Source organism: Hyla sarda, chromosome 8 (genome assembly GCF_029499605.1).
Source record: "Hyla sarda isolate aHylSar1 chromosome 8, aHylSar1.hap1, whole genome shotgun sequence".
Taxonomy (NCBI): domain Eukaryota; kingdom Metazoa; phylum Chordata; class Amphibia; order Anura; family Hylidae; genus Hyla; species Hyla sarda.
In genome coordinates this window covers 102,891,902-102,914,290 of record NC_079196.1, presented here as the reverse complement: position 1 = coordinate 102,914,290, position 22,389 = coordinate 102,891,902, and the positions used below count along the sequence as shown (strand labels likewise).

The following is a 22,389-nucleotide window of genomic DNA, read 5'->3' as shown; positions in this document are numbered from 1 at the left end:
TTTCTGATGCAGAGCCCCAAATCTGACATAGGGATAAATGATATATTTTTAAGTGAGCTTAAAAGAACAAAGCATACTGCTTTATTAATGAATGTAATTTAAAGCAGTATGCTTCATGTTCCACCCTCTAGTGGGGAATGCAGTAAGGCAGCATTTTATCATTTAACTCCATATTAAGGGAATTTGGGACTCTTTATCAAGCAAATGATCACCAGACACTTCAAAAAAACATACTGGCCCATATTTACTGAAAAAGTAGAAGAGCAAGGCTAGGTTTCCACGCATTAAAAAAAAAATCTTAAAATTTTTTTGGGGCGATGAGCGGCATAGGCCATATTCAAATTTGCGATATTTTGTGAATATATGGATGGATATTTGTCCTATATTCGCAAAATTCGCATATTCGCTATGTTTATTCTCTTTTTTTTCATGCAAAAATTCATAATGAAATTTACATAGTGCGCATATGCAATTATATCTTTCACCTAAAAGAAGGGAGTGTCCTCATGAATTGCCGAAATTCTCGAATATGCTAATTTGCATATTCGCAAATATTAGCATTTTTGCATATTCGCAAAAAAAAAAAAAACTAAACAAAAAAAAATATTCATCATTACGAATATATAACTATATTCTAAATATTTGAGAAATCATGAAGTGCCGATATTCGGGGGAAAACACTAGTCGAAAACTGCCTCTGCAGTTTTTGAGCCAAAGCCACAAGTGTATTGAAAAAGAATGGGAAATATCAAGGACTTACGCTTCTCCTTCCTATTGGATCCACTTCTGGCTTTGGCCCAAAAATTGCAGTTGTTTTTCAAAAAATGCCAGAAAACAACCTGTGTGAAAACCTAGCCTAACGGATTTCATAACAAAGACAAGAATGCAAGACAAGAAGACAAGAAAGTTTTGTGGACGTTCTCTTTATGCTAAAGCGAATGTATCACCTATATTTTTTCCACCAATTTCATAATATAACATTCTTTTTTTTTCTAATCTGTTTTCAGTATTTCAGCCTAATATGAGGGTAAGAGGGCAAAATTCTAATTGCAAGATTTCTTTTTTTTGTGATAAAGAAAACACGCTGACATTATAAAGACAAAAGTCCACAAGCCCCTATGACAAACTGTTACACGTCCTGATGTAAACCATCATCCCCAGGAAAAAGAAGAAATGACCAGCGTAGCTTTCACAGACCTTAAAAGCTTCTAATTGTGACACCTTTCAGTCAATGTTCTCATCCTTAGCTATGACAAAGGTCAAGGACATTGAATAAAACGCATCACAAATTTGTTTCTGCACATCTTGTTTTGTCTTATGGATTGAAAGAAATTGGAAGCTTTTAAGGTCTGAGAAAGCTGCGCTGGACATTTCTTCTTTTTCCTACACTAACATTTTGTACAAGAAAAATCAGTTTAACATTAAAACTTGAAATTTTAACAATAAGTCATTTTCTGATGTCACATTCCCTTTAAGATGAGCAATGTTCTATGTTTTCCAATGAGAAGAAAAAGATTAAAAAAATATAAGGTTAATATATGGATTTTGTTGAAAATGAGTAAGTAAAAAGCTATAATGTATAACTAGTAAAATAACTACTAACTTTATGTTGCTATGTTTACATATAGTTTTTTGGAGTATATTTAAGACATAAGGCAGTGGCTTAGGCCGTGCTCACATATATCTAGCGATCCAGTGCTATTCCAGATAGGAACACCAGATGGAACACACTAAAACCCATGTATGCTATGTCCCATCCATTGCCACATAGGCCAAAATGTAGCACAACCCCACACCTATAGACCCTCCAGCATAACAGTCCTCCAGGGTAGTATAATCAGATAAAAAAAAAAAACACTACATGCAATGTTTTTTGAGTTGGCACTTGGATGATGATGTTGGATCACCGGACAAATGTAAACCCTGCTGAAACCACTTGGTGTGTTTTATAGCCTCATGATACAACACAAAATAACTTCAAAAACATCTTGCTTGTTATAGGCCATAATACTTATACATCCATGTGTAATGTTTACCCAGACACCCACAGCTTTGAGGATGATTCATAAGGAATCCTTTGGTGAGACTGAGTTTTTTTTAAAGGCCAATACCTAAAAGAATTACCCAACATGGTTTATAGTAGACTTTAGACTAAATATATGCTACAATAAGATGCCCAAAGTATATAATATAATCGTTCTTAAAAAGTACTTTATTCAGCTAGATACTGCAAAAATTGATAATGTTTCGTACAGTAAAGTTGAGGTTTCCAACCTGTTTAAAAATTCAGAATTGAACATAATATGGGTGATGATTCTTGTAGTGTGACTGTAGTATTTGCTCATAATATCCAGTATCATATTTTCTTTTTCTTTTCTGTAAAAGATAGAGAAAAGATACAACATAATTAAGTATAATTAGTAAAAGAGATCATTTGCCAAAAAGTAGGTATCATAGCACACACAACTTGCAAAAGGTGATGTAGGACACGTCATGCCACTTAAGTAGTTTTCAGTGCCAGATGCTACATATGCATTTTCTAGTCGAGTAAATGGATCACATATCTTGCTTGGAGTTTGCTGACTGACTGGGCCTAAGGTGCCCACAGTTGCTAGACATGTTTTATGTTATATGTTAATGGGGGCTACATGGCCCTTATCTAATGGCTTTTGCTGGCGTAAAAAAATAGATATGTGTCAGCTGATTAGCCAGCACCATATCTACTTAGCATGTTGTTTATTTAGCTAAGGTATTGAACGCTGTCTACAGATGGGGACCATTTTTTGGAAGAGACTATGGTTTGGCTAGTATGAAATTGTTTTCTTCCTTCTGGAGAAGAGCTAATCTGCATACTTTTTCCCATGGAGCATTATCTGAAATATAACTTTCCATACCACTGATCTCTCTTGAGATTAAGTCCCCCTCCTGAGTTACATGTACCTTGCTATGTACTGATAAGAAGCAAGAACCCTGAAACAGCTACATACAGTATGAAACAGCTACATATTGGCTTATATGAGTTTTTTCCAACTGGGAGCTAATTTGCATATTATAAAAGTAGGATATTTTCTTAATGGCATATCATATCCGTGAATATAATAATGTCTAATTATACTATTAAGTAGATACAAATATTATATTCCAATATTATTCTATGTGAAAGGCCCTCTTACCTTACAAAGTAGGAAACCTGTGACAATGAAACTATACAAGAACAAAACCACAAAGATTGTGAATAACGCCCATTTGTACAAGTTGGCTTCTTCTGGCTCCATGGATTGTGCACACTGACTTGTTAAATCTGTAAAATAAAATAACAGTAATTGTGTTACACCCATTGGCCAAATGAGATGACATATGATCCCTTGTGTTTAATATAGATATAGATTGATAAAATAATGTATTTGCATTTATTGTTTCAAGTGTGGGGCAAGCAAAAGAAAAGTACCTACCACTGATATAAACAAGAGTTGCATTCCCCTCAGCAGTCCGATAAGGAGGAGGATACATGACTTCCATTTTACAAGTATACAGGCCTGTGTCTTCTACTTGAAGCCCTGAGATGTTATAGGTAACGTGGTGTGGGCTGGGAATGCCTAAACAAGTGATCTTGTCTCCAGTAGCAACAGTTTCATATTTAGTGTTGAATGAGAAAACACAAATCTCTGAAATATGGGCATTTGTTTTCTTCAGGAGACTGAAGCGAATCTCTTCCATCTTTCCAAAAACAGTATAGTTACATATGAGTGTGACCTCTCCATGCCTGTTTGCAACTATCACAGGTGGCTGAGTCACCTGTGTACCTGTGATACAAAAAATAGAACAACTTTATATAACTATAACACAGTGCACAGTATCATGATTAATTACTAAATATAAATAACAAAAGTGACTGCAAGGGAAATCAATATTGTTATAAATGGCTTGCTCAAAAATTAGTATTCATGAATGTGCATTTCTTATATTACATATTATAGCTCAATCTAGTTTTTAGAAGTGATCACAACGCAATCATAACTATACTCCAAAATTTAAAGAAATAATAAATTATCTAATTATGTAAAGATAGACTTTTTTTTATTTATTAATAAAGTGTTGTTTGAAAGCCAGTAAATCACATAAAGCTATACATTTTACATTGGATAACAAATACCTCCTAAACATTTCAAACTTCACTTCCTAATTCCACCTACCTTCTGACATCCTGGTATAGAAACAGATAAACGCAATGAACACTCGGAAAAACATTGTGTCCCAAATGTAAATTTCAGAGTCTTTAAACTGGGAAAAAAAAGTATATCTATATTTTAGCACCCTATGAAATCTATTGTCTCATTTCATCCATTAATCTTTCAAACAATGCCTGGATATCTAAATGTTACATCAAATAAGGTGCTGTCAGGAAATATATGAGAGTATTTTGACTTCGAAATGAAGGTTAAGGTTACACACATCTGCATATATAACCTCAAAATCAGAAACCTGCTCATTATCTAATGTTTTGGGTTTACAAGAAAGGAAGTTGTAGGTTGGGACCGTTACGTATACCAAGAACCACATTAAAAGCAGTAAAATTCTGTGTGACCAAAATATGCCTATTGGAATGGAAAATAATGATAATTTCACATAACTCATATTTTGCTTAATATTTAATATACAAAAGAACACTATGTATAAAGCTAACTTTTTGTGCTAATAACTGCAAAAAGTTTCTGGTTACTAAAGAAAATAGGTTGTCAGGGAATAAAACAAATTTATCTAGTGAGGATTTTAAAAATATTTCCTTAAATCTAATATTGCCCAGTGCATTTAATATTTGGGTTGTAAATCTCCTTTAGTTACAGTAAGCTCCATGATTATCAATGTCACCCATGGCACTGCACATTTAGGGGGTTATTTACCATCCGCAGAATTTTGGTGCAACATGCCGGGTGCTTTCTGTGCATGTAACAGCTGGCTAGAATTTACTAATTCTAGATTCAAGCCAATTGTAATGTGCAACATTATGGCACATGATTAAGCGGTACGCCCCAAAATGTAGTGTCAGACACAGCAATGGACGTGAAACATCAGACTCCAAACTCCTACTATATGTAAAGATTAATGGAAAAAGTTATACTTGAATTATTATTGATTGCTGTATGTTCTACATAAATGATAAAATTATTGATATCAAGACGATGGTGGAGCACCATGGGGGAGTTGGCTATACAAAGTGAGCCAAGGAGGAATGAACATATAAACCAGTATTCATATTGTAATTGAAGTTGGCATTTGGGGAACCAATATCGAGTTCTACACATCATGGGTTCCAGGGCACCTGGCTCATGGATTTTAATGTGATTAGTAGTGGTACATAGCATAGCGCATGTACTGTTTAGGAGCCCAGACTCACTTCTATGAGAGGAGTCGCTGCTCTGAGCTGGGCCTGTGGCAATACAGACGCATTTTGAGCTGAGCGAGAGGCATGTTATGCCTCTTGCCCAGCAGGAAAGGGGTTAAAAGGAATGTGTTGCCTTTATTTTTTTCTTCCTGATTAAAGACATACACTGAAACCATGTAGAAATTATAAATAAAAAATATTTATGTGAACCAGTCCTCAAAAGCACAGGGGAGAGAAAAAGGAAAAGACTAGTGGAGATGGGATCCAAGAAATGGTCTTTATTATATTAAAAGGATATATATAGCCAATCGCCTAGCAGGGCCCTTGCTAAAGGCGAATGGAATATACTGGGTAAAAAATAGATATAATAAAAAATACAGAATATAGTAGGATTAAAATGAAATAAATATGATGGGTAAGTAGCACCAAATAAAATTCATTAATTAAATATCTGCTGCATATATCAGGAGAAAACGTTCTCAGTCCATATAATTCATAGGGATATTTCAATGAAAAATCCACAAGAAATGTCCAGAATGAAAAGTCACAATTAGTTTGGGTGTGTCCGGAGTAACGATATATGGTAGTGAGTGTAGCGACAATAGCTACAATAGGAAATTCATGGACAGGTAATGCAGACAATGTGGCAAACACTGTCAGCGATGAAGATGCCAAGTCTCGGTGCACAGCACCACTCACCCTCCTTTGGAGTCCTCAGGTCCGGGCTGGCACGGCTGAGTCCGGCACTCTGGATATCAATGCCCGCCTGGGTGGTATGCTGGGTGAATGGCTGAATCTCCGGGGGTCCGAGTGTCCTGGGCTGGCACGGGAGGCGTCCGGCCTTGAGGAGGATGATGTCCAGGAGTAACTCTGCCGACCGGGGCTGTGAGAGGATGCAGGTAACAGGTGGTGCGGATTGCACGTATGAATAAGGTGCTAACAGTGCGCATGCAGCAATGGTCCCGGAATCGCGGGCATCCAGCTGTTGCAATTGGAATATGGCAGATACAGTCTATTTGAAGTGATATACACTTATGGATAAGGTGCAGATAATGGGCTAGATGCGTTTCAAGGCCGCGGGCCTTTTCTTCAGTAGTATAGGTGTGGATAAAGGGTGGAAATGCTGGTTTTATATAGTCTCCATACAGTGATGATGTAATACTAATTGGAAAAGAGGAAAAAGTGGAGACTGGAAGTTTCAGGTATGTTGTAAAATGGGTAATGGATCCAGATAGAAAATGGGAATAGGGAAGAGAAGAAAGAAAAGAAAACACAGGGATAAAGATGGTGGATTAGATATGAGTGTGAGTCAGGAGAAAAAAAAATAAAAATTAATAAAGATTAAAAAAAAAATATATAAAAAATAAAAAATAAAAAAAAATAATGGTCATTGGGTATGTGTAGAGATGCACTATGGATCAAGATTATAGTGGAAATCATGAGAAAAAATATGGATAGTAAAATTCTTATAAGGTGTGTGAAAAAATAAATAAATAAATATTTTGATAAAAAAGTGAACAACTGCAATGCAAGATATGATAATGTATTGATAATGATGTAAATGGTACATATGTAGTTTATGGTGTGTATAGAAATTAAAATTATATAAAGTTAAGCCACAGTGGGAATGGATTAATTGATGAAATTTAGTAAAAATGTATATAAAAATGTATTGATAAAAGATAGAAATTAATTAATAAAAAATATGAAAATGGATGAATATGATATAAAAAAATATAAAAATATAAAAAAGCAGGAGGAGGGCACTTCAAAGGAGAGGTCCATAGACATGTTCTGTGGATAGTCTTGGGGAGGCTCACCCCCAAGGGCCGTCACTGGGTCGATAAACGGCCAGCCAGTGACGGGTCGTGAGGGAGAGCCACGCCACAAGATAAGATCAAAGGAACCCAAAGACTTCAAGCTCTGCGTTCAATCCTCTTGGAATTATGGTGTCAAAATCAAAAATCTTTCTTGATTCTGCTTTGGACATCTTCATAATGTAGTCACCACCTCGCCAACATCTTACATTTTGGATGGCTAGAAAAAAGAAATCTGATGGATTTTGATTATGATGTTCAATGAAGTGGAGGGATAATGGATTTGGATAATGGATATCCCTCCACTTCATTGAACATCATAATCAAAATCCATCAGATCTCTTTTTTCTAGCCATCCAAAATGTAAGAAGATGTTGGCGAGGTGGTGACTACATTATGAAGATGTCCAAAGCAGAATCAAGAAAGATTTTTGATTTTGACACCATAATTCCAAGAGGATTGAACGCAGAGCTTGAAGTCTTTGGGTTCCTTTGATCTTATCTTGTGGCGTGGCTCTCCCTCACGACCCGTCACTGGCTGGCCGTTTATCGACCCAGTGACGGCCCTTGGGGGTGAGCCTCCCCAAGACTATCCACAGAACATGTCTATGGACCTCTCCTTTGAAGTGCCCTCCTCCTGCTTTTTTACATTTTTATATTTTTTTATATCATATTCATCCATTTTCATATTTTTTATTAATTAATTTCTATCTTTTATCAATTAATTTTTATATACCTTTTTACTAAATTTCATCAATTAATCCATTCCCACTGTGGCTTAACTTTATATAATTTTAATTTCTATACACACCATAAACTACATATGTACCATTTACATCATTATCAATACATTATCATATCTTGCATTGCAGTTGTTCACTTTTTTATCAAAATATTTATTTATTTATTTATTTATTTTTTTTCACACACCTTTTAAGAATTTTACTATCCATATTTTTTCTCATGATTTCCACTATAATCTTGATCCATAGTGCATCTCTACACATACCCAATGACCATTATTTTTTTTATTTTATTTTATTTTTTTTTTTTAATCTTTATTTATTTATTTATTTATTTTTTTTTCCTCCTGACTCACACTCATATCTAATCCACCATCTTTATCCCTATGTTTTCTTTTCTTTCTTCTCTTCCCTATTCCCATTTTCTATCTGGATCCATTACCCATTTTACAACATACCTGAAACTTCCAGTCTCCACTTTTTCCTCTTTTCCAATTAGTATTACATCATCACTGTATGGAGACTATATAAAACCAGCATTTCCACCCTTTATCCACACCTATAGCTTCTGAAGAAAAGGCCCGCGGCCTTGAAACGCGTCTAGCCCATTATCTGCACCTTATCCATAAGTGTATATCACTTCAAATAGACTGTATCTGCCATATTCCAATTGCAACAGCTGGATGCCCGCGATTCCGGGACCATTGCTGCATGCGCACTGTTAGCACCTTATTCATACGTGCAATCCGCACCACCTGTTACCTGCATCCTCTCACAGCCCCGGTCGGCAGAGTTACTCCTGGACATCATCCTCCTCAAGGCCGGACGCCTCCCGTACCAGCCCAGGACACTCGGACCCCCGGAGATTCAGCCATTCACCCAGCATACCACCCAGGCGGGCATTGATATCCAGAGTGCCGGACTCAGCCGTGCCAGCCCGGACCTGAGGACTCCAAAGGAGGGTGAGTGGTGCTGTGCACCGAGACTTGACATCTTCATCGCTGACAGTGTTTGCCACATTGTCTGCATTACCTGTCCATGAATTTTTTATTGTAGCTATTGTCGCTACACTCACTACCATATATCGTTACTCCGGACACACCCAAACTAATTGTGACTTTTCATTCTGGACATTTCTTGTGGATTTTTCATTGAAATATCCCTATGAATTATATGGACTGAGAACGTTTTCTCCTGATATATGCAGCAGATATTTAATTAATGAATTTTATTTGGTGCTACTTACCCATCATATTTATTTCATTTTAATCCTACTATATTCTGTATTTTTTATTATATCAATTTTTTACCCAGTATATTCCATTCGCCTTTAGCAAGGGCCCTGCTAGGCGATTGGCTATATATATCCTTTTTATATAATAAAGACCATTTCTTGGATCCCATCTCCACTAGTCTTTTCCTTTTTCTCTCCCCTGTGCTTTTGAGGACTGGTTCACATAAATATTTTTTATTTATAATTTCTACATATTACATTAGGCCTTTTGGGTGAAGACAACACCTTTAACCTCAAGCACATTATTTCTTTTATCCTAAGTGAGCTACACATATTTTATACACTGAAACCAATTATTCATTCCTAATCGGTTTCTATTGTCTGACTGTAGTTTTTTTTTCTTCTAGTTTTGTACTGTTTTATGGGGGCTGCCATCTTGCCTCAGCTTTTTTTAACAACATTAAGTTATATGATTTACTGCAGGACCCATGGACTATTGACATCAATAGATAGTACCTGTCCCATTCAGAAGAAAGGGAGACCTTTTCATAGGTCAGTATACAGAGACAAGGAGGCTGATATCTGTTGTGTTTGGTGGTGCATGCCGTGTTTACTCTCTGCTGGTGTCCCCTTTCACTGTGTTCTTAAGAAGAAAGGTATTACCGGGAAATGACCTGTACAGAACAGGAAGTCTCAGCTTAGTTTTAGCCTAGTGGCCAGAATGGATACAGCAAGATTTTTAGGATAATTATAAAATATAGATAGCAAAATTAAAAATTATTAGGGCCTGACAGTATGCAGTGATCAATATAGATCACTGCTTACCACCCACCCCCTACACTCACTGGGCTCATGGCTTTACACCATAGCATAGCATTGCTACTTAAACCCTTGGGGGCCTTACAGTAGCCTGCTAAGTGATTTAAAAAAAGTAACTAAAAACGTTATTACAATAAAAAAAAAATACCCCCACACCCCTCGTTGGCCAGGTTATCAACATACTCTACCAAATCCAAAGTAGTTCTCTGCATTTGGGAGAAAGAAAAAAAAAGAGAACAACATTTTTTAGTACATTTCTGGTGCTCTATCCTGCAACAGTAGAAAGTGATGGATAGCTGTGTTCACACATTACATTTTTAACATGTTTTTTTTTTTTTATAAACAAAGGCATGTTAAAAAAGCTCTCTGGGAACACAGTCTAACTCCCACCCCTCCTTACTCCTGGCTGCATCTTCTGCTACACTGCAGCCTTAGGGGACCATCATGTGATCCCTAGAGGCTTTGGTTCAGATGAAGATACAGCTAGGACCGGGGATGGGTAAGACTTTGGTTCCTAGAGTGTACAGTAAGCAGGAGTCTGTATAGATGGCTGCTTAATTTATCGCACAGATCCATGGATGCTGTGCATTACTACTTAATCCCATTCTTGCAGAGTTTTTCAGCCTAGCGTGGGGGGTGGGGGGGGGGGCTGCTTACTCTCTGGCCCCAAAAGAGTTAAAGGAGAACTGCGGTGCAACACATTTAACTTCCCATGTGCCCCGGCTGTAGAAATTAAAAAACTAACTTTAACTCACCTGCCAACGTTCCTCCGTTGCGCCGACATCGGCTTCCCGTTCCTCTGGTGCTGCTCCTCTTCCTGCTTCTTGGGCTCGTATTGTAACACTGCAATAAGGGTATGGCCGGCCGCAGCGATGTCCCACCTCGGCCAGTGATAGGCTGAGCGCACTGTCATGTAAGGAGCCCGGCAGCAGGGAGACGGTGGGGCACAAGCTCCTTACATGACAGTGCGCTGGGCCTATCACTGGCCAGGACATCGCTGCGGCCGGCGATATGCTGACTGCAGTGTGATGATCCGAGGCGAAGAAGCAGGAAGCAGAGCAGCACCGGAGGAATGGACAATGATATTGGCGCAATAGGGGAACGTAGGAAAGTGAGATAGTTTTTTTTGTTAGTTTGTTTGTTAGTCCCCGGGCACAGGGGAAGTAAAAAGTGTTGTGCCACAGTTCTACTTTAAATAGCAATGCATAGCATTACTGCTTAACTTCTTTCCCACTTAGCAAGGTTTGTCTCCTGCTCAACCCAAGCTGCACCCATGACTGTATAGCTACAGGCCCAGCTTAGAGCAGTGGCTTTTTTATCATTAAAGTGACAGGAGCTCAGTACCCTATACATTAAACAGCAGTGCGCTATGCACCACTGCATACTGTACAGTCAGTGGAGATAATTATTAAGACATCACTACTTATCTACTTGCACTCTGTGAACCAGGTGCTCTGCCTCTGACATGGAGTGCAGAATTCTGTTAACAGGGTTGTTAACTTTAAAGTAAACATTGCACAGCTAGAGATATGTGTGGTCAGGTGTGGCATGGAGTTGGGACAGGGAGACTGGTAATGGTCAAGGGAAAGCTGAATGGAGCAAAGTTCAGAGAAATTATTAATGAAATCCTAAACAAGAGTGTTTTGGACCTCAGACTGGGCCAAAGGTTCATCTTCCTACAAGACAAGACACTAAGCACATAGCCAAGACAACAGAGACAACTCTGTGATTGTCTTTGAAAATAATTGGAGAGACTTAAAAATGGCTGTCCACTGACAGCCCCCATCTAACCTGACAGAGCTTCAACAGATCTCCAAAGAATAATGTCAGAATATCCCCCAAATCAGGTGTATGAACACGTGGCATCTTATCCAAGAAGACTGGATGTTGTAACCACTACTGAAAGTGTCAACTAAGTACTGAGTAAAGGGCCTGAATTCCTATGTCACCGACATATAGCAGTTTTTCCCTTTTGATAAATTAGGGAAGATTAAGATTATTAACATTTTTTTTTAAAACAGCTTTTTAAAAAAAACGTATTTTTGAAAAAAAAAGTGAGAATCTTATACAATACACTGCAATATTACAATACTGTAGTATTGCTGTTTTCTCTCAGGGTTGTGATCTAGTAGGGTATGGCTGAAATAGCAAATCAACCTTGGCAGCCACAGAGGCCTTTAGAAAGCTATTAGCTGCCATGGTGACTGACCAGTCTCAGAACTACCTGATGTGCTTTGGCTAACTACATATATGCCTCTGTCACTCATCTAGTTTGTAGGTGCATGTTATGATGCCGGTCTCTGTTGCTTGTGGTTTTCAATTGAAATAGCATCGAACCCTCTTCATACATCCTTAGGGTACGTTCAGATGAGCAGATTAACAGCGCGTATTTCGCTGCGGATCCACTGCTGAAGGACCTCTGTATGCGCCTTTACATGTGCCTAGTTGTAGCGGCAATACGCCGCTACAAGCAGACACACTGTGATGTGCGATTCGTTGCGCGCATGCGCAGTATACTCGCACATCGCGGCAGCTCTCGGCCTAGCTCATAGAGCAGGGGGAGCGGCCGCAATGTGTGCGAGTACCTCGCGCATGCACGGCAACTCGCACATCGCTTCAGTGTGTCTGCACGTAGCGGTGTATTGCCGTTCTGAGCAGGCACATGTAAATGCAGCATACAGAGGTCCTTCAACTGCTGATCCGCAGCGTAAAATACGCAGTAAATCTGCTCGTGTGGGGGAGACTGTAAACATAGAGGAGATCTGGGCTGCTATTTACTTAATGTTAGATGTTATTTAATAAGCAGAAATGTAAGATGTATGAATCCCGTGTATAGGGTAGCATGAGGGAGAGACTTGAAGTATCGGAAACATAGGTAAACTCATATAGTGTAGTGTAGTGTGGCTAATGCAGGCTGGCCGTGTGTGAGAGAGAGACTTAGATCAACCTTTTACCAGCTGATGTGTCCTTCTTTATCAGATTAACTCTTTACAAGCAGCTATGTACTAATCTTGCAGATTAACACTTAACAAGCAGCTGTGTAAAACACAGGGAGACTATATTACAAGATTGATACATTTTAAGTATGAAGTAAATTTCAGGCTTAAAGGGGTACTCCGCACCCCTAGACATCGTATCCCATATCCAAAGGATAGGGGATAAGATGTCAGATCACCAGGGTCCCGCTGCAGGGGAACTCCCGAGATTTCAGCTGCTGCAACCACCTGTACGGCTGCCACCTCACACCGGCAACGCTGGAGGCTTCGGATCCCGACCACAATGGCAGACGAGCGTGACATCAGGACTCCGTCCCGTGTGACATCACGCCCCGCCCCCTCAATGCAAGTCTATGGGAGGTCCGTCATGCCCCCTCCCATAGACTTGCATTGAGGGGGCGGGGCGTGATGTGACACGGGGCGGAGTCGTGACGTCACGCTCGTCCGCCATTGTGGTCAGGATCCGAAGCTTCCAGCTTTGCCGATGTGAGGTGGAAGCTGTACAGGTGGGTGCAGCAGCCGAGATCCCGGGGGTCCCCAGCAGCGGGACACTGGCGCTCTGACATCTTATCCCCTATCCTTTGGATAGGGGATAAGATGTCTAGGGTACCCATTTAAGACAGAAGCCAAGGAAAACTGTCACATGATTTGCATTTCGCCTATTCGTTTAGATACATTGGTAAATTAATTCACCAGGTTTGTGATATACTTTTGGACAATGTGAAAAATAGGTGACTCTGTTCTCCCACTTCTATGGACCAGCTACTGAATAAAACATGAAACAGGCAAATTGATTTGTTCACCCAGAATCCTGGCCAAATCTGAGCAAAAGGCTCCACTCTACTATTCAAATGCCATGCAGAATCAGCTGCCCCCTCACAGTTGGTATCTTCTAGAGAAAAAGACAATCACCAGATTTTAATCTATCTCTGTGCTAATATGAAAGTAAGACCTGTTTCCATGTAATACTACAGGAAATTGTGCTAATTTGCTAATGATATGTATTTGAGAAAATACTTTAATTTCCTCTACTGTCTTTTATTTTATTTTTTCAAAATTGATAAGTCCTCTTTAATGCTTTCTAAAGTATCAATATGTTATTGTGCATTAAGGGGTTGAAGCGGTTGAAACACAACAACAAAAATTCCCCAGGGATTCCAGGGCAAATTATATGTAACAACAACCTTTAGGGGTCGCCCCCCAAGGGGTTGACCCTAAACTAGAAACCCCCCTTAAAACTAAATATTATTAAATCATTTAAAATATATGAGCTCCGGTGTTGTGATTAAAAACACAGCTAGTAGTTGCTTGAATAGTATGCTTGCATCCTATAACTTCTTTGGTAGTGATATTGTGCTTTGATGGCACTAATCTGCAGATGCCGCTGTATTGACAGAGAAGCACTGATAGCTGCTAGCTAAAATGTGAATAGCCCTCCGCTTCCTGAAGTTTCATTGGATAAACCAACTTTATCAAGGTACAGAGGCTAATGAGTTTAGTTTTAAGGGGGGTTTCTAGTTTAGGGTTAACCCCTTGAGGGGCGACCCCTAAAGGTTGTTGTTACAAAGCGGTTGAAAGACACAAGAACATTGCCGTGCACAAACAATAACAAGGATACAAAAAGATAATGGCATTCCTGAATATTTCTAGAGATATAGTTGGGAGTAGAGATGAGCAAACTTCGACAGGTTCTCTAAACTTCAGCCAAAATTCAGTTCGTACAGATCTAGTTGGGTCTGAACTTAAAGGAAAATGGTCACCCGTTCACCCACACTATAAACCAATACACCAGGTTATTGTGCGGGTGATCAGGAGACCGATGCCGGGTCTTGGACTGCTATACCTACCTGCAGTCCGGAGCCCCACTCTTACGAAGATCCCCTTCTTCCAGCATTGACTTGCGCTCTGTAGACGGGCTCAAGTCAGCGCTGGAAGAGTGGGACCTTCTGAGGATCAGTGCTCTGGATTGCAGGTAGGTATAGCAGTCTGAGACCCTGCATCGGTCTCCTGTTCTCCTGCACTATAACCCGGTGTATCAGGTTATAGTGTGGGTGATCGGGTGACTGTTTTTCTTTAAACCTAACCAATAGACCTAGAATTAATGTATGACGCTGTCTAAGATACCATAAAAAAGCACTGTCAGATTCAAAAACTTTTTATATGTTGTACATCATGGCACACATTTTTCCTTTTTATAGAAATCATGGCTTTGTCCAAGCTGAAGCACAGGCATGGACAAAGTCCAGTAAGTGAGGGTGGGCTAGCACTCCTATGTCTGGACAGGAGAGATCACCAAGGAGTACTATCTGACATGAGAGACCACGGAGGAGTACTATCAGACAGGAGAGAGCACAGAGGAGTCCTATCAGACAGGAGAGAGCAAAGAGGAGTACTATCAGACAGGAGAGAGCACAGAGGAGTCCTATCAGACAGGAGTGAGCACAGAAGAGTCCTATCAGGCAGGAGAGAGCACAGAGGAGTAGTATCAGACAGGAGAGAGCACAAAGGAGTCCAATCAAACAGGAGAGAGTACAGATGAGTACTATCAGACAGGAGAGAGCACAGAGGAGTCCTATCAGACAGGAGAGAGCACAGAAGAGTGCTATCAGACAGGAGAGAGCACAGAGGAGTCCTATCAGACAGGAGAGAGCACAGAGGAGTAGTATCAGAAAGGAGAGAGCACAAAGGAGTCCAATCAGACAGGAGAGAGTACAGAGGAGTGCTATCAGGCAGGAGAGAGCACAGAGGAGTCCTATCAGACAGGAGAGAGCATAAAGGATTCCTATCAGACAGGAGAGGCCACAGAGGAGTGCTATCAGACAGGAGAGAGCACAGAGGAGTTTTATCAGAGAGGAGAGAGCACAGAGGAGTACTATCAGACAGGAGAGAGCACAGAGGAGTCCTATCAGACAGGAGAGAGCACAGAGGAGTACTATCAGACAGGAGAGAGCACAGAGGAGTAGTATCAGACAGGAGAGAGCACAGAGGAGTCCTGTCAGACAGGAGAGAGCACAGAGGAGTACTATCAGACAGGAGAGAGCACAGAGGAGTCCTATCAGACAGGAGAGAGCATAAAGGATTCCTATCAGACAGGAGAGGCCACAGAGGAGTGCTAGCCCACCCTCACTTACTGGACTTTGTCTATGTCTGTGTTTCGGCTTGGACAAAGCCATGATTTTATAAGCCATGATTTCTATAAAAAAGGAAAAAAATTATGAAGTATATTAGAAGGGTTAATGTTTTGACAAGTTGTACAAGTTTCCAAAAGTTTTTGAATCTGCCAGTGCCCATTTAAAGCCCTGTATAACACTAGGTAACCTAGGAGTGTATCACAATACTTTTGAGCTATTTTTAAGACAAAGTTAACTGCATGGCAACTGCACTTTTCTCCTCCACTGTTACTTATCAAGCTATAGAGCTGGCCCTTGTGCCTGCAGCCCATTAACCCCTTGGGGACCGAGCTCATTTTGACCTTAAGAACCAGAGCATTTTTTGCAATTCTGACCACTGTCACTTTAAGCATTAATAACTCTAAGATGCTTTTACCGATTATTCTGATTCTGAGATTGTTTTTTCTTGACATATTCCACTTTATGTTAGTGGTAAATTTTCGTTGTTACTTGCATTCTTTCTTGGTGAAAAATCCCTAAATTTCATGAAAATTTAGAAAATGTTAAATTTTTCTAACTTTGAAGCTCTCTGCTTGTAAGGAAAATTGATATTCCAAATACATTTTATATTGATTCACAAATACAATATGTTTACTTTATGTTGGCATCATAAAATGGACATATTTGTACTTTTTGAAAAAATTACAGGGCTTCAAAGTATAACAGCAATTTTCAAAATTTTCATGAAAATTGCAAAATCTGAAGGGACAGATGTTACAGAACTACAACTCCCAGCATGCCTGGGCAGTCTAGGCATGCTGAGAGTTGTAGTTTGGCAACATCTGGAGGGCTACCATTTGGGCAGTAACTGTAATAGTGGTTAAAAGAATGATTTCAGCAGAGATCCCGGTCCGGTCCCCAACTGGCTAACGGCAGGGACCAGAATTCCCACAGGCATATTCATACTCCCTACGTCCTTAAGGACTCGGGATGCAGGGCGTATGCATACGCCCTACGTCCTGAACAGGTTAAGCATTAATAACTCCGGGATGCTTGTACTTTTGAATTTGATTTAGAGATTGCTTTTTTGTGACATATTCTACTTTATGTTAGTAGTAAATTTTCATCGATACTTGCATCCTTTCTTGGTGAAAAATTCAAAAATGTCATGAAAAATTTGGCATTTTTGTAAATTTGAAGCTCTCTTCTTGTAAGGAAAATAGACATACCAAATAAATTATATATCGATTCACATATGCAATATGTCTACTTTATGTTGACATCATAAAGTTTATGTTTTTACCTTTTGAAGACATTAGAGGGCTTCAAAGTTCAGCAGAAATTTTTCAATTTTTCAAGTAAATTTCAAAATTTTTGAAGTAAACTTGAGGGTCTTTATGTTAGAAATACCCCATAATGGACCCCATTATGAAAACTGCACCCCCCATCATATTCAAAATGATATTCAGAAAGTTTGTTAAACCTTTAGGTGTTTCACAGGAATAGCAGCAAAGTGGAGGAGAAAATTAAAAATCTTAATTTTTTTTACACTAACATGTTCTTGTAGACCCATATTTTTTATTTTTACAAGGAGTAAAAGGAAAATAAGCCCCCAAAATGTGTAACCCAATTTTTCTCGAGTAAGCAAATACCTTACAAGGGGTACAGTGAGCATTAACACCTCACAGGTGTTTGACGACTTTGCGTTGAAGTTGGACGTGAAAATGAAAAAAAAAAATTTTTTTAACTAAAATGCTGATGTTACCCCAAATTTTCATTTTCACAAGGGGTAATAGGTGAAAATGTCCCCTAAAATTTTAAACCCCATTTCTCTCGAGTAAGGAAATACCTCATATGTGGATGTAAAGTGCTCTGTGGGTGCACTAGCGTGCTCAGAAGGGAAGGAGGAACATTGGGCTTTTGGAAAGCGAATTTAGCTGAAATGGTTTTTGAGGGGCATGTCTCATTTAGGAAGTTCCCATGGTGCCAGAACAGCGAAAAACACTGCATATGGCACATTATTTATGAAACTTCACCCCTCAAGGAATGTAACAAGGGGTAAGGTGAGCTTTAACATCCCCCAGAGGTATTTGACGGCTTTATAACAGACTACATAGTGTTTCCGCCCCACTGTCTGTGTCCTAACTCAGTGTTTCCTAACCCATGTGCCTCCAGCTGTTGCAAAACTACAACTACATGTATGGTCTGTCAGTGCATGCTGGGAGTTATAGGTTTGCAACAGCAGGAGGCACACGGGTTGGGAAACACTGAGTTAGGAAACAGACAGTGGTGCAGAAACACTATGTAGTCTGTTACAAAGTCGTCAAATACCAAATACAAAGTCGTCAATGTTTCCCAACCAGTGTGCCTCCAGTTGTTGCAAAACTACAACACCCAGCATGCCCAGACAGCCGAAGGTCATGTTGAGAGTTGTTGTTATGCAACAACTGGAGGAGAACAGTTTGGAGACCACTGTGTAGTGGTCTCCAAATTGTAGCCCTCCAGATGTTGCAAAACTTCAACTCCAAGCATGCCCAGACCGCCCAGGCATGCTGGGAGATGTAGTTTGTCAACATCTGAAGGGCCAGATGCTTCCGAACTACAACTCCCAGCATGACTGGACAGTCTCGGCATGCTTTGAATTGACATATGGAGCGTTACAGTTTGGACACCATTGTATAGTGGTCTCCAAACAGTGCACTTCCAGATGTTGCAAAACTACAACTCCCAGCATGCTGAGACTGCCCAGGTCTGCTGGGAGTTGCAGTTCTGCAACATCTGAAGGACCACATGTTATATAACTACAAATCTCAGAATGCCTGGACTGTCTGGGCATGCTGAGAGTTATAGTTTTGCAACATCTGGAAGGACACAGTTTGGAGACCACTGCACAGTGGTCTCCAAACTGTGGCCCTCCATGTCTGGGCATGCTGGGAGTAGTAGTTTTGAAACTCCTAGAAGCAGCAGTGAAGATCACTTTACAGCCATCTTCACTGCTGCCTCTGATGCTGCCTCCACTTGGCTGCTAGTCCTCCCCTGCTCCACTCGCCGATCCCAGGTCCTCGGTCCCCGTGTGCCGAAGGTACCTGCTGCCGGTCCCCAAGTGACGAAGGTACCTGCCGTCATCTTCCCCCGCTCTGTCCCGGCTCCCAGTGGCGGGCAGAGCAGGGGATCTGAACTGTCACCCCGCCCCTGCCTTGCGATTCGCCAGTCAGTCCTTATCGGCCAATCGCAGGGGATAGGAGGAGTTGGCACCCCTGCCACCACGCTCCTATCCTACAGGATGGTCATAGCTGTCTAGGACAGCTGTGATCATTCCTATTTCTTGGGCCATCAGGTCACCAGAGACCCGATCAGCCCAGAATCCCTGCAAATCGCTGATCTGAATTGACACAGGACCCCCCAGGCATTGTCACGGGATGCCTGCTGAATGATTTCAGCATGCATCCTGCTCCGGTCCCTGGGAACGCAGGGAGCAAGGGCATACCTGTACGTCCTTGGTCCCCAATAGGTTAATAAAGATTAGCTTAGGTTTGAGCTTCCAGCACGATCAGGCTATTACACTGACAGCTCGATCCTGTACTGTGGCAGGATTTTCCTTAAAAAACCGAGAGAACAGTGCTCATTTTTAGCTCTGCTTCTGTATTTTGGCATTTGCTGGGGAAACCTGTGACATCAGTTAGGCTAGTTTTCACACAGGCTGGGAAGACTGATTCTGCAATAGGCAAGCACGTTGGTGTGAAGAAATCAACTGTGGGAGCAATTATTAGAAAATGGAAGACATCCAAGACCATTGATAATCTCCCTTGATCTGAAGCTCCATGCAAGACCTCACCCCGTGGTGTCACAATGATAACAAGAATGGTGAGCAAAAATCCCAGAACCACACAGGGGGACCTAGTGAATGACTTGCAGAGAGCTGGGACCAAAGTAACAAAGGCTACAATCAGTAACACATTACGCCGCCAGGGACTCAAATCATGCAGTGCCAGATGTGTCACCCTGCTTAAGCTAGTACATGTCCCATGGCCCATCTGAAGTTTGCTAGAAAGTATTTGGATGATCCAGAAGAGGATTGGGAGCATGTCATATGGTCAGATGAAACCAAAGTAGAACTTTTTGGTAAAAACTCAACTCGTCGTGTTTGGAGGAGAAAGAATGCTGAGTTGCATTCAAAGAACACCATACCTACTGTGAAGCATGGGGGTGCAAACATCATGCTTTGGGGCTGTTTTTCTGCTAAGGGACCAGGATGTCTGATCCGTGTAAAGGAAAGAATCAATGGGGCCATGTATGCTGAGATTTTGAGTGAAAACCTCAATCCATCAGCAAGGGCATTGAAGTTGAAACATGGCTGGGTCTTTCAGCATGACAATGATCCCAAACACACCACCTGGGCAACAAAGGAGTGGCTTCGTTAGAAGCATTTCAAGGTCCTGGAGTGGCCTAGAGAGTCTTCAAATCTCAACCTCATAGAAAACCTTTGGAGGGAGTTGAAAGTCTGTGTTGCCCAGCAACAGACCCAAAACATCACTGCTCTAGAGGAGATCTGCATGGAGGAATGGGCCAAAATACCAGCAACAGTATATGAAAACCTTGTGAAGACTTACAGAAAATGTTTGACCCCTGTCTTTGCCAACAAAAGGTATATAACAAAGTATTGAGATGAACTTTTGTTATTGACCAAATCCTTATTTTCCACCATAATTAGCAAATAAATTCTTTAAAAGTCAGACAATGTGATTTTATGGATTTTTTTTTCTCATTATGTCTCTCATCATTGAGGTATACCTTGATGAAAATGACAGGCCTCTCTCATCTTTTTAAGTGTGAGAACTTGCACAATTGGTGGCTGACTGAATACTTTTTTTTGCCCCACTGTACTTCTTCTTCTTGCTGGATCCACTTCTGGCTTAGGCTCAAAAACTGGCGTGGCAGTTTTTCAAAGAAAATGCCAGAACAAAAAAACTTGTGTACATGCCTGACTATACAGATCAATGGTAACAGTGGTCTAATGGGTATTTACCATTACGTCACCGTTACAACTGATCTGTATATGAAAATGTGTTCCCTGCTATTCTATGCCCCATAAAAAAGACAAAAAAAAAATAATGAAATAAATAATAAGAAAAGGCATTGACCCTTGCCTTTCATGCAGGATGTACATTACCCTAGAAACTTAGCCCTGGGTGCTAGTTTTAGTTTCTTCTTGGAGAGCCCTATCCACTTTTGCTAAAAAAAATTCTATACCTAGTCATTAGTACAAAGACTGTGCCTAAGGCTAAGAAGGGACTAAAATAGGGACTTTGTTACTGGCTCTATGGTAAGATCAAACATTGTACACTGTATACATATTTTGCATAGATACGGATAGGAGAACTATAGGGTTAATTTTGGAGTAAATGTTATAATAAATTAATAAACAGCATTAAAACAAAACATGAAAAAATAAGGAAAACATTTTTTTCTTCCGATTTTTTTTATATTTTTTACTTAAAGGGGTACTCCCGTGGAAAACTTATTTTTTTTTAAATCAACTTGTGCCAGAAAGTTAAACAGATTTGTAAATCACTTCTATTAAAAAAATCTTAATCCTTCCAGTACTTTTTAGGGGCTGTATACTAAAGAGAAATCAAAAAAAGAAATGCATTTCCTCTGATGTCATGACCACAGTGCTCTCTGCTGACCTCTGCTGTCCATTTGAGGAACTGAGAAAAAACCCCATTGCAAACATATGCTACTTTGGACAGTTCCTAAAATGGACAGCAGAGGTCAGCAGAGAGCACTGTGTTCATGACATTAGAGGAAATGCATTTCTTTTTTGGATTTCTCTTTAATATACAGCCCCTAAAAAGTACTGGAAGGATTAAGATTTTTTTTTATAGATTTACAAATCTGTTTAACTTTCTGGCACCAGTTGATTTAAAAAAAAAAATAATTTCCACTGGAGTACCCCTTTAAGCTTTGATGTGAATCAAATATTATCTGTTCCAAATTTAGATAATTTGAAAAGCTTAATGTGTCCTGCAAAAAAAGAATATGGTGTACACTAACAAAGAAAATATAGAATGAAGAATTCTAAGAGCTGGAATTTTGCTCTCATAAAGGCCCAAAACACCACTGGTCATGTAAGAGTTAGGCTGGTTTGACATATATCAGGCGTCCGACTTAGTTTCTGGCGTGTACCAGAGGGAAACTGATGCTAGAACTGATCCCATTCATTTAGATGGGACAGTTCACATTCATCCAGCATCTCAATGTTGACGCCGTATGGTTGGACATGCCTGA

General features: G+C 40.1%; 1 protein-coding gene across 1 annotated transcript in view; it reads right to left on the bottom strand.

The window, feature by feature from the left end:
- Positions 1–1,348: 1,348 nt before the first annotated feature.
- Positions 1,349–22,389, bottom strand: part of CTLA4 (cytotoxic T-lymphocyte associated protein 4) — a 55,355-nt gene continuing 34,314 nt past the window's right edge. The window contains exons 2-5 of the mRNA XM_056535010.1: positions 4,194–4,281; positions 3,453–3,803; positions 3,174–3,301; positions 1,349–2,376 (exon numbers count right to left, since the gene is read on the bottom strand). Of these exons, the coding sequence (XP_056390985.1) occupies positions 2,287–2,376; positions 3,174–3,301; positions 3,453–3,803; positions 4,194–4,248 (624 nt within the window). The 5' untranslated portion in view covers positions 4,249–4,281 and the 3' untranslated portion in view covers positions 1,349–2,286. The remainder of the gene's footprint in view (positions 2,377–3,173; positions 3,302–3,452; positions 3,804–4,193; positions 4,282–22,389) is intronic.